The sequence below is a fragment of the Cynocephalus volans genome, chromosome 3, assembly GCF_027409185.1.
Source record: "Cynocephalus volans isolate mCynVol1 chromosome 3, mCynVol1.pri, whole genome shotgun sequence".
NCBI classification, from domain to species: domain Eukaryota; kingdom Metazoa; phylum Chordata; class Mammalia; order Dermoptera; family Cynocephalidae; genus Cynocephalus; species Cynocephalus volans.
The window spans coordinates 170,059,529-170,072,766 of record NC_084462.1 but is presented as its reverse complement, the minus strand read 5'-3'; the positions used below and the strand labels follow the sequence as shown (position 1 = coordinate 170,072,766).

Below are 13,238 nucleotides of genomic sequence, written 5' to 3'. Positions count from 1 at the left end.
CAACCCAAGAGCCCTCTGTACCCCTTATCTCACCAGAAGAAACCCCGAGGTATTTAGGTGTTCCTTTCAAGCTCAGGGAATTATGAAAGCCAACCATTAGTTCATGACGTCAACCTGTCCTCTACCAACCACCCAAGTCCAAGGACTAGTAGCAGAAGCACATGGGCGGGGGATCTCCTCTCCACTGCTCAGACCTACCCCTCTGGCAGAAAATCTAACAAGCTACAAAATGCCAGAAAGACGGGAGTAGGAGAGGGAGAAGCCAAGGGTCTCTATAAAATCAGTCCTGAATGTACCCATTTGGCTGCCAAAAGCTTCTTGCTGCCTTGCTAGCAGCTTGCCACCATTCCCTGGCAAATTAAAACCACCCACACAAACGCTCAAAACCCAAATCTCCTTGCTAATAAGGTAACGCCCTGAAAAATGCACATCCAGCCTTCATTTCAAAAGAGCTCTGCACTAAATGCAATATGCTATTTTAAGGGGGCTTTTTAAATGGACCAATCTCACTACAAAGACCAGTACCAGCATGTCTTGAGTTTTGGTTACATGTTTATAATTAGACACAAAATTCACTCTGGACTGGAGTTTTACTTCCAAGCCAGAGGCTAGCATTAATTCCACTTGGAGGAAAAAAGCAAAGTCAACTTAAAAAAAAAAAAAAAAAGTAAAAGGAGGCTAAAGTAATTAAGCATAATCATAAATTAAAAGTCACAAATCAAAGGTGACTGGTAGTGTCTTTTAGGCATGAGACTGGCTTAGAAAAGTGACTACTGCTTCTACCACACACAGCGAGGATTGAATTACAGACACACTAAATCATGTCTCTTGTACAGATGGTTTCGAGTAGTTACATAAAACAGGTAATCAGCACAATTGAGAAGAACCCCTAAATACATGCTTGAGAAAGTGGTTTTTTTCCTTCATGAAGAGCTCTACTGCCTGAATAGATCATTAAACGTTACCATGATTCGCCTCCCCCCTCCCGCTAGTGAAAATACAACTAAATCTACATGTCCACAAATATGATAAAACAAACGGTATCTGCTTGTTTTTAGGCAAGGTCTTAGGCTCAGAGATTGGTGCTGGGATCTTGGAAGGAAGAGAAACCCAATGCTGGGCTATGGGCGTTTAAATGTACACTGGTCTCCCCTCCAAGTGCCTTGTCCCCATTTAGATCTCAGCTTTACAAAGCATTTAACACCACTTTAAGTTAATGGTCTTTTTATTGGAAAAAAAAAAAAAAAACTAGCATTTACAACTTGGAATGGACGTAAATGGTAATTTCTTGAACAGCAATGTTGTTGGTTGTGCTGAAGTCCACAGCCACAGCCTACTCTGCTGCCTCCAAGTCATGGTGTAGGTTTTAAAAACAGAGAGTCCAAAGATGCTCCCCTGGTAAAAGTTTCCTATTAAAAATTTGTGTGAAGGGTGACAGCCTGACACTTGTTTCACTCTACTACAATGCAGACGCTAAACATACGCAGGCATGCCACCAGGGTCTGTCATCATCACCATGGGTCAGAGCACATGGGGTACAAGAGGACCATCCTACCGGTGGGGCTAGATCTCAATAGTTCATCCATCACCCATTTTTCTGCACATCATCCTGAGGTAAACCAATTTTAAATGTGTTTTCAGTAAACCAGCTATGACAATTTATACTAACAAATTGAACTAGAACCCATTTGAATAGGTTTTGAATTTGTTTTTTTCATTTTTCATTTTTAATACAAATGCCTGACTGTGCTCAATCGTCAAGCTGCATGCATGAAAAACTGGCCAGCCCAAACAGTGTATTAATCATTAGCAAATGGAACTTTAAGGAGCCCACTAAGTGCTTCCTTATCAATAAGGTAGTACAAGTACTTATATTGTAAAACTGATGTGTATGTAGCTTGATCTTTAGGGGACAGGACCACCAACCAATACATGCAGATTTTGTGTGTGTGTGTGGACAGAAGGTACTTTTGACATTCAGTTTTGCTATATAGAAACAGAATGAATAAATGAACTTTTTTCTTCTTCTTTTTTTTTTTTTTTGCAAGAGGTAAGTAAAAGATTCAATTTGATTCTTCTAGAGGGGGGAAAAAAGGAGTTGAAAGTAGGTCTTCATTTTGCAGTCATCATCTGTACGAATTCTGAAAAGACAAATAATCATAACTTTTGGTTATCTTCAACAGCAGCTTTAATAAACACAACATCTCTACTCTGTATAAAATAAAATCCATGAAGGTCTAGTGAAGCAGTTAACTTGTTTACAGATCCTGAAGGTCAGACGATTAAAAACTAAGCTAAAGAAATTTACTCTTTTACCTTCATAGTTGACTTGTCCGTCTCCATCAATATCTGCTTCTCTGATCATTTCATCTACTTCTTCATCTGTTAGTTTTTCTCCTAAGTTTGTCATGACATGACGTAGTTCTGCCGCACTGATGTAACCATTGCCATCCTGTGAACATTCAGTGACTGTTACCGATAGTGGCTGATAGTTGTTTGGTGTGGGCAAGCAGGTTTTTGACTTAATCCCTTTCAAGTGACAGCCAACTGTGCTCATCACATCAACAATTCTATAATCTCCAGTACCCACCTCCACCTACTTAAAAGTCTGCCGATGCAAAAAACATAAGGATTTTCAAAAGCTAACAGAAATTGAAAGTGAAATCAAGAAACTTCGTTCAAAATTTTCTATTATTATGTCTACCTTCACCTGATAAGATTATTACAGTAAGTCAGGATATTTAAAAGATAAGAGGCTCAGGCAGTTAGGTTAAATGTTCTACCTCTAATAGATAGTTACAACTCTTAAAAGTGAGAGTAAAAAAAGCCATACTTAAGTACCATCTGCTATGTAGATGCAGGATTACCTTGTCAAAGACTCGGAATGCCTCACGAATTTCTTCTTCACTATCCGTATCTTTCATTTTTCTGGCCATCATAGTCAAAAATTCTGGGAAGTCAATGGTGCCATTACCTCAAATTAAAAAATAAAGAGCTCACATAAAACAAGCATTTCATTAATGCTGTTCTGCAGTAACAGTTTCAGAACCACTTTACAGGATGGTAAGCACTTGCTAAGACCAATTGGCGAACTATTTTATCAGGTTCAACCATTCGTAGGCCTAAAATGTTCAAATACTTCGTAGGGCAATTAATTTCACATGATTCATACTACTACTCAATGCTCAGGATAGCATTTAACCATGCAAAGGAAACTGCACATCTGGATTCATGACCACTGACAGGGGCTTTCAAGAGAAAAGGAGCACACAACACTGCAGGCTGAATCTTTCCACTCTCAGTGGAAGGAAACACTGGCGACTGCCTTCCCCAAGTTAGGGAAATCACTCAGGTCTAACTCTGCCATGGCTAGTGACGTTAGTAATGTTAAGAAGGCCTAGAATTGGGCTGTAAGTTAAGAGTGCAAATATACTAGGGGAGAAAAACATTATGCGGGGGAGGGGTGGAGTTGACTTTGTTATGCCAAGGGCCACAGAGTTTTAAAGTCTCTTCCAAGGGTACTTCTCAGCCACATAAGTCACCTATTATTTTCTCCCCAACTCAGTATCTTTATTTCTCATTAAGGGAAAAGCTCAGAAGCATCTTCACAGCTCAGACCACTAACATTTAGGAAAGTGTGTCAAAAGAATCCACTCTACGGCCAGTATTCCAAACTCCTCCTCTAAAACTAAGAGAGGGATGAATACCCCTCCAAAGACAAGCCTTCAAAGTAACAGTGTTACTTGAATTAAACAGAAATAAAATAAAATTTGAAGAAAAATACTAGGTTAAGTTTTTCATTTCACCAGTGTCTTTAAAACAAAATTAAGAGGCTGACTGGTTAGCTCAATTGGTTGGCACAGCTTTATAACACCAAGGTTCAGATCCCCATACTAGCCAAGCACCAAATAAGTAAATAATTAAGACAAAATAATAATTCAGAGATCCTTTCAAGTCTTTTTGGCCTCCAAAATTTTAAAGCATTATTGATATCTGTTCAAGATAAAGTGAATAATTTGAAGTGCTATCTCAACCATGCAGAGAAGATGTCCTTAGGCATCATCATATTTATTCAGTGCAAATACAGGATTCTGTTGCCTGGCACAATTTATTGTCCCTCACTCCATACCACCTGTGGGCCTAATACACTTCTCCTGTCCCCAAGCCAGGTTTCCCAGGGTTTACACAAAACAAGAGGGAGCCACCCCATGTTCCCAGATGGCTGATCATCTTAGCAGTCAAACTAGAAAGAACTATGAACCTCTTTTTCCATAACAATATTAAAGATGAAAACAATCTTTAGAAGTAACTCTAATGGGATGAAAACTTTGTCAAAGAGCTTAACCAAAAGCTCTGCTTCTAAATGTTTGTGACCAGACAAGTTGTAATTCTACTACATCACCTTATGGTATCATATTTTCTTAAACGGCTAGTATCAAGTTAGTCATCTAGAAAGTAAAGTCTAAATCCGAATTGTCTACTCTTAGCTCATCTTTTAAAAATGTATCACGTTCTATAATGTTATGTAGTGCATTAATGCATATATATTATTCACAAAAATACATTTGGGGGGTACCTAAAAAACTGTTTACTGATGGAAGTGAGCATAAAAAATCTATTGTCCACTGTTGTTGAGTCTAGAGGAATGGATAACCAACTGTTATGGGGGTTACTGCTGGTTCCTTCTGGCTCTGCACTATACACAACTTCCCCTTCTGTCAGGTTCTGTAGACTGACTCCCTACAGTCATCTGGCAGCCCAACTTCAAGCCTCACAGCGAACACATTTACAGCTCACACTGTATTCAGCTCTACAGTGCTTTCCAACCACTGCACTTGAGGGTTTCTCCTCTTAGTGTCAATAAACTTTTTAAAAAGCAGGTTCTATGGCTATTTATTTTTAATTCCCCCAGGACTCAGTGCAGATTCACGGGCCAGTTGATAGATGATTTGAGCTGCAGGTCACGGCAAGCAGAAAAGAACAATACAGCGATCCGATCCAGGAAATGTTCCAGACAATGAGCAGGGTGAATGTCAGGCCCATTATCTTCTATTACAATTGTCAAGAGCAGTAAGGCAACCACAGAAAGGATCTTTGCATATTTGCTTTGCTCTGGGGACCTGAAAGATAATCTTGTAACATGTCTGAACTTGAAATACACAACGCTGGTGCTCATTTGTGGTTCTGAAGCCCTTACCATCAGCGTCCACTTCGTTGATCATATCCTGCAATTCAGCTTCTGTTGGGTTCTGACCCAGTGACCTCATGACAGTTCCAAGTTCCTTTGTTGTGATGGTGCCATCACCATCCTTATCAAATAGGGAGAAAGCTTCCTTGAATTCTGAAAACAAAAGTTTACCCTTTAGAATGAATGTCTTTACCCAATCCAGACACAATACAAACTTCCCCAGGGCTTGCCAAAGCAAGTCGTCCAAGCTGTGCAAGTTATCAGAAACGGCCTGGTCTTTATCTACTAAAATAAAGACCACAACAGTCCTGTGGGACTGGCCTTCATACAGCAGCCCCAAAAGCAAACATTGCTCCTGGTAACCGGTTCCATAAACGACAATATTCTCACATTTTTAAAGAAGGCGAAGTTTGAACACACTTAAATTAGTCCTAAGTCCAATCTGACAAGAAGATTGGTCTACCTGTTCCTTTAAAGTCCCTTCCTGTTAAATTTCTACAACCATAGAACCCCTTGTTTCCTAGCAACATAGAAAGGTCACATTCCCAGGTAACCAGCATATTCTCTCTACACAACACTGAGAATATTTCAGAAGCATTCCTTGTTTCCTAAAAAGAAACCATCTCAAAATAAGTCTTTCATAGAATATTAAAAAGCTAAAATCTAAACTAATGTTAACTTCTTTCCCAATTATTAGTGCTCCTAACACTCAGTTTCACCCATTCCCATTTATTTTAGAACAGCAAGCACAAGCTTTCATGGTGAATTACTAAAAGACCCGAGGCATAAAATTTGTAAACTAAATTTCTGAATAGCAGTCTCAGTGCAAACTCATTATATGCAAAGCTTTGCACACTATGAAGCACAGTCAAATAATCCAGAGTGTAACAAGTGGGCCCTCTTAGTTCCACTTCCTTCCAAATTATCTCCAAAATACTTGCAAGGAGTTATTAACACCTGACCTAAAAGTTTCTGCTTATTGTTTTCATTTAAATAAATTCTTCCAAAACTGCTCCGTTTGTGGGGGGAGGGGACAGGAATCACTAAAACTGAGTTAGTGCCTAGTTCTGGCCTTCTGGGGACTCCTCAGAATCGCCAACTTACCAGCAATCTGTTCTTCGGTCAGTTGATCAGCCTACACAAAGAAAGAAAAGGTTATAATTCAACCCACGAGTTTGGTTGAGATCAACGGAGTTTTTCCAATTACACTTTTAATATATTGATCTTTCAAAAACCAACCCTAAAAAAAACCTAATCACTGTAATGAAAGCAATTAGAATAAAGGGACACCTTTATGCTATTTTAAAAACAAAGGATGACACAGAAGTGATAACATCTGCTCCCTTCCGGTTTTCTTCTCCGAACCTATGGCTTACAGAATGCTCTGAGAACTAACTAGGAAGGGTCATCTCATGTGAAAAATGGCACCTCTAGTGGCAAAAGGCTCCACAGCACAGGCTGCAGCAGCAGCAGTAGGCTCTGAGACAGAAGAGCGCCACCTACTGCACCATGGACACTGCAGTCCTCGCTTCCATCCAAGGGACCCAGCCCAATGCAGCTGCCACCGCAGCCAGTATCAGGACTGTGTCCAGGGGCAGGCTTTTAGCACACCTTGCGCATTGCTTCGGGCCCTCTAAATCTCCAAACTGGCATTACATAATAGCATTGGACTGGATTAACAGGCTTTTATATCCATTTTATAAAAAACAATTAAATGGAAAAAATAAATATACAGCATTGGGTTACCCCACACTAACTTCAATTCCACGTAATAAATGCTTTCCAATCATTAAATTTAGTTATTTGTTAAAAGCCTACCATTTACAATGGCTATAATGCCCTCAAATTATCCTATGATTCAGAGCCAGGAAAAAATGGAACCATCTTCAACTGAGTTGTTACAAAACTGCAAAAATTAAGTACACAGAAAACTACTCGATTATTATGTGACTATACCCCTCTCTTCTCTGGTGGAGTAACTATTAAATCTGCTGGAGAATATTCATCCTACCTACCTTAAGAATGACATAAGAGCTGCTCATAATAAACACTTTATTCGAGGTGGTAATGGCCACGAAGGGAATTCTCACTTGCATTATCTGATCTCGGCAACACTGAACCTGTGCCTCCAGCCAGGGGAATTCGAGCTCTTAAGGAGAGCTAATATGTATTTTCACTTTAATGAAGGACGCTTAATGAAGCCAGTTACAAAATAAGCCCTCACAGAAAGCTCACGGCGTTAAGTTTATTCTCTTAAGTGGAAACTTTCACAGCAGGAATGGTGTTGCAATATATTGATTTTGCGGGGAAAACTTTGTCTTGTGCAAATTATAAGTGGGTCTTACTTCCCGTCTACCTCAGTCACTGAAAATGGGTTTTCTTTTAAATCAAAGATTTATGTAATGCCAGGGCAACGTCTGTCTTGTACAACAGGAAGCGCTGCCACACCTCACAAGAGAAACTGTCACCTTACGGGGGAGAACAGTCCCACCTCGCCACAAAACTCTCGTGCTAGAGGGTCCTCAAGAGCGTCCACCCTCCCCCAAATCGCACCGGCCTTGGGGGAGAAGCGTTCCAGAATCCTGCCGGGAGCCATCATCCCCCCACCTCGCCAAGCCACAAAACGCTGCGGGTGATGTCAGCCCTGGCGGCCGAGGGAGGAAGGGGGCTGTGGAGAACACACCCGGCGAGGCGCACAGTCGCATCTGGCGATCTGAACGCTGCAGGGAAAGCGGAAACGTGGAGGGCATCTCCCCGCGGACTGGGAAGTGGCGCGGAGCAGGGCAAACGCCGGGCGGGGGCCAGGGCGCCCTCCCCTCCCCAGCCGCGGCGGCCCCGCACCTCCCGCCCGCGCCCGCCCCCCCGGGCGGTGAGCCCGCCGCGCCGCCGCCTCCTCGCGGAGCAGAAACTTTGCGTCTCTCATGGAAACCGAGCCGCGCGCCAGCTCCCTCCTCCCCCGCCCCCCCGCCCCAATTAGCGCGAGCCGAGCGCCTCCCGCGGGAAGGGGCCGCCTGCTGTACCCAGGCTCGCGCACGCCCTCACGGCTGCACCCGGCGGAGGCCTTCGGGGTGCGGAACAGGGAGACACGAGCCCCGGCCACACCGCAGGCCGCCCCCCCCCCCCCCGGGCGCAGCGCCGCCCGCCGCTTCCGCCCTCTCCGCCCCCCCACCCCTCGCCTTCCTGCCCCCACCCCACCCTTCCCCGGCTCCTTCCTTCCCAGCCCACGCCCGCGCCGCGCCCCCCAGGAGGAAGGAGAGGACAGCGGCTGAGGCCGGGTGCCCAGCAAGAACGGCTGGGGCGGGGGTACGGACGCTGACGGCGCCCCCCACCCCCCGGCCGGAGCAATGTGCGCCACCGGCTCGCTCCGGCCCATTCATTCTTCGCGGCCCGCCCAACCCGCCACCTCTCCACTTCATGCCTGGAGAGGAGCGAAGTGGGGGAGGTGGCGGCATCGAGTGCCCGGCCCCGCCCGCCCCCACCCCCACCGGGGCCCGGGCCGAGGCGCTGCGCTGCAGGCTCTGGCTGCCGTGGGTGCGGGGCTGGGGGATGGATGCGGCTGGAGCCCCCCGCCCGTGGACAGCCCACGGCCAAGTCCAGCTCCAAGGGGGACCAAAATTTAAATGAGGATTCCTGGCAGAGAAAACCGAGATGCAAGTCCAAATGCATCCTTCGTAACCGCAGCTGCTGCGTAACACCCGGGAAAGAAGGAAAAAAAATCCAATCCCCCCCAAAAAAAGAAAGAAAAGAAAAAACGCAAGACTGAACTGAAAATCTGGGAAGAAACCCTGGACAACTGCTACGCCGGCGTTTGTCACTCCCGACCTACCATGGTGCGAGCGAAGGAAGGAAGAGCTGAGACAGCGACAGTGGCCGCACCAGCGCACGGGCTGTGACGGCGGGAGTGCGTCCGCTGCTGCTGCCGCCGCCGCTGCTGCTAAGGCGCGGTGTGCGCTCCTTGCTGTGCCTGCGCCGCCGCCCGACTGCCAGTAACGGCGCCGCGTCCAGGAGCCTCTCAGCACCACTGCCAAAGCGCGAGCCTGCGCCCCGCGAAATATATACGGCGCACCGTATCCATCCGCCGCGGCGGGCCGCCTCGCGCAGAGCGGCGCTGCGGCGGCCGGGCCTTGCCCGCTTGGCCCCGCCCCCGGTGCGCCCGGCCTCTCGCCGCTTCCTGAGCGCCGGCCGCTGCAGGCCCGGCCCGGGACGGGACTGGGAGGGTTCAGAGGGGGGTGCGCAGGTGCGTCTAGGAGTCCCCCGGAGACGTCCCTCCGGCGCCAGGGCGAGGGCGGGACGCCGGCAAAGCCCGACCTGGGGCGGGCCCTGGGCTGGGAAACCGTCCGCCCCTCACCCCGACCCACCCCGCCTGTGTGACCCTCCCGCCTCCACCTCTCCATCCGCTCCGCTGGCACTGCCGCGTCCCGCTTGCCCCTCGCCCGTGAGTCCGCAGCGGCCGCTCCCAGTTCAGGGAGCTGCGGAAGGTCCCGGGGCTGGGGGCACCCGAGCGGAGGTGGGGAGAGAGGAGTGACCGCACACCTTCAGCCGCCAGGGAGCGGGCTCTGCAGGGGACGGGGTAGTTGTCCTCGCGGAAGAAATTGGTCACATGTTTTGCTTTTCAAAGTTTGGAGCAATATCTGAGGCAAACTATGTATGCTCAATTGCTAAATCTGTGTCATGCTCATATGCTCAGCCAGTCTTATTTTAATGTTTTTACGTTTCTACTGAATATTTTTTTTTAGGATAACTAAATATTTCTCTACTACTGTTTTGTTCTCTTTTTTCCTATGGAAAGTACTAATTCTGGTTCGAGTCTTACTAAAATTAACATACCTGTGCAGCTTCCATAAGCCTTAAAACGGACTGGCCGGTTTCCTCCCAGTTGATTACAGCGAAGCCTTATAACGCAAACGTTAAAACCCATGATTTAAATTTTTTGAAATTTTCCTGGTCCTGAAAGGAGTCAGAATCTTTATTCATAAATTCATAGAAACAGAGAAGGAAAAAGATATTTAGAATCCTGTAGATTACAGGTGGAACACACAGCCAATTGCCTCTGCTATGGAACTAGGCTGTATTTTAGCCTCCAATTTTGACTATATTCCTTTTAAAATAATATTTTCATCTCTAAATTTACTAATGTTTCCCTCTTTTCTGTAAACTAAAGAATAATTCAGTCACTAATTTGAAGCCCAGGACTTGTAAAAATCTTGACAAAATGCTGCAGTTTGTTTTCTTGCCAAGGCAGGACACAGAATTTGATCTTTTGTTTACAGGGCCGGCCGGGGCAACACTTGCAGGTATTGTTTGCTTACTCTTTCAGAGAATATGGCAAAGTTTGTGATTAACATGCTGTGCTAGAAAGGGCTTTCTTGGTTATGTTTGTTTCTGGCTTTAAATCTGCAGGAAGATGTTTTAAACGAATGGTAAATGTTCAGGCACATTACAAATGCCTCAGGACTTCTTGGGATAACTTCAGACGAGATGTCAGGATCTGTAAAGCTGTTCTTAACTCGTGATCCTTCTGGAATGCCGCAGAAAAGGTGAACCTGCTGCTTAATTTAAAGAGAGGCTGCAGCAGCAAGCCAGGGGAATGGTGCTACCTTCCCGCCACAGATTAGACAGACGCTCACTTCACAAGCCTACCCCCCAACCCCAAATAATAATATTTCTATGCTCATAGGGAGAAACCTGAGTGGGAATAAAGCATGCTTATTAAAGGGAGAGTTAGAGATAAGAATAGTGGCAGAAAGGAACTAAAACTAAGTCAATTTAAAGAATATTCAATAATCCAGTGACTTACAAGTCTGAGTGGCCAAACTCATTATTAAAACTGCTTTGTTCCTAAGGGAATTTGTATTCTTTCTGTCAGGCTTTTCATATAGTAGTTAGTTAAATGCATTTAATAACATTGTGTGCATTGTATAAGAAGGGGAAAATAATAGCCTACAAATGGAATGTGTTTAATTATTAAAGATCCGCTAGTTTCTAATAGTCTTCCATTCCCTATAATTATTTTGGTTAAGTTGCTACAATCTATGGTTTCAAAAGTCAGGCATTCTCTAAAATCATATGTTTTTCCTCTGTCGTTTAACCTTATTTCACCCAAGTGAAGTGCTTCAAAACTTTTTCATGACTTTACTTGCTAAAAACTGTACATTTCAGAATCATTTTACTTTTTATAGTAAAATTTCTTTTTCTGACTGTTTTTGACAAACTAGATTTTTCTTTTGGCACTTCTTTAATGTATCAAAGCACATCTTAACTTTCAAGTCTATTGGGTTTATACTGAGGTCACAGTTTACAGTTTTGTGGACATGCTTTTCACAGTTTGACACACTGAAATATAAGGAGGTCAAAGGACTTGCACAAGATCTCACCATGAGTCAGTGATGGGGCATAAAATAGAGCTTGAGCCTTTGCTCAGGGGCTGTAATATTAGATTATATGTTAGTGAAATCAGTACCTAAAATTTTTAAAGGTACAATGTTAAGGATTTGTTGATTTCATAGAGCAGATTCTTCTATTTAGATAGTTGTTGGGTTTTCATTATCGAATACGCTACTTTAAGTGAATAAACTTCCTAATTTATGAAGAGATCAGCCCTCAGGAAAATAAGCCACATTACTGTGATATCATAATTTACTGAGAACCAAAAAGCCTATGGAATATTTCATGATATTTAGAGGAAATGGTTTTTATGAAATTTTTTAAATAAAATAATGTTAAATGGAAGGAAAGTAAAAGGAATGCAGCCCTAAGCCTGGAATCTCAGGTTTGAATATCATTTCTGTCACTAACCAGATCACTCCATCCCTCTGAATCTGACTGAATACAGATGTAATAATTGTACATATGCACAGGTAAAACAAGAGGTTTAAGCTTGATCTATACATGCCTTCCAGTTGTAAAACTCTGTGTCTAAGGTAATAATACAAGATTATAAAATATACATATTTATTTATTTTTATTTTTATTTTTTTAAAGATGACCAGTAAGGGGATCTTAACCCTTGGCTTGGTGTTGTCAGCACCACGCTCAGCCAGTGAGCCAACCAGCCGTCCCTATATAGGATCCGAACCCGTGGCCTTGGTGTTATCAGCACCGCACTCTCCCGAGTGAGTCACAGGCCGGCCCCATAAAATATACATATTTAACATGCATCATACATATGTGTCATATATATTGAAGATAAAAGGGCAAATGGAGAAATTGGAATACTTTAAAAATAACATTTACTGAGCATTCACTATGGCCAGGCCCTATGCCAAATGTATTATTTCATTCTCCTACCCATCCTTTGAGGCAGGTATCATTATCATCCTTATCAGGAAACGAAGGCACTGAACAATTTCAGTGACTTGCCTAATTTGAGCTTAAGAACCCAAAAACCTAGTGCTTAAGCATTACACTGTAACTATCTCCTATAATTTAATATAATGTATTTTAAATTTACTTTGGGGGGGGAGCAGCAAAGATTAAGATGAAAATTTGGTCTGTATAGAGATACATCTCATTCAAGATTTTAAAATTAAAATAAGATCATAGGAATACAGTAATGACCCTATTTCCTACACAAGGAACAGAATGTTTGTGAAAGAAAACCCAAAGCAAAACATTTACTTTGTGATGCTTCCTAGCTGGAGGAAAATTCTCATTTTGCCTCTGAGGCCCAGAGAGGAAAGGAGACTTGCTCACTGCAAACAGCTACTTGATGACTCTACGTTTTCATCAAAGGAGATGACATCTTGATGGCTCCTTAATCCTAGTCCTGTTCCTTAGACAATGCTGTCTCTCCAAAAGTTAAAGTTTTAAATTTGTCTTTTTACAGAATTGTCCCTGAAGCAAAACTTGATTTTAAGACATCAATTAATACAAAACATAAAAATAGTCCTGATTTTTACTAGCATATTTCCAGAGAATGTATTTGCATATTTAAACTTGCCTGAGAACAGAGCTCCATTTAAATATTATTTATTGTACCCCCCCCAGGCATTATGAACACAGCAGAGCAAGAAATATATATCTTTTCATGTAGTTTACATTCTTTTGAGAA

The 13,238-nt window shown here is 43.6% G+C and overlaps 1 protein-coding gene across 1 annotated transcript; it reads right to left on the bottom strand.

Annotated features, from left to right (window-relative positions):
* Positions 1-1,207: 1,207 nt before the first annotated feature.
* Positions 1,208-9,226, bottom strand: CALM1 (calmodulin 1). Its single transcript, XM_063088499.1, has 6 exons — positions 9,015-9,226; positions 6,293-6,323; positions 5,198-5,341; positions 2,868-2,974; positions 2,317-2,452; positions 1,208-2,141 (listed from the first exon to the last, which is right to left on the bottom strand). Exons 1-6 carry the CDS (start codon positions 9,015-9,017, stop codon positions 2,113-2,115), a joined length of 450 nt encoding a protein of 149 aa, XP_062944569.1. The 5' UTR covers positions 9,018-9,226; the 3' UTR covers positions 1,208-2,112.
* Positions 9,227-13,238: the final 4,012 nt, after the last annotated feature.

What these genes read in the sequence shown, in the direction of transcription:
- CALM1 (XM_063088499.1), bottom strand. An exon ending in CATTCCGAGTCTTTGACAAG is followed by an intron (nt 2,453 to 2,867) that starts GTAATCCTGCAT and finishes GAATGTTCACAG; the next exon opens with GATGGCAATGGTTACATCAG. An exon ending in CGGACAAGTCAACTATGAAG is followed by an intron (nt 2,142 to 2,316) that starts GTAAAAGAGTAA and finishes TTGTCTTTTCAG; the next exon opens with AATTCGTACAGATGATGACT.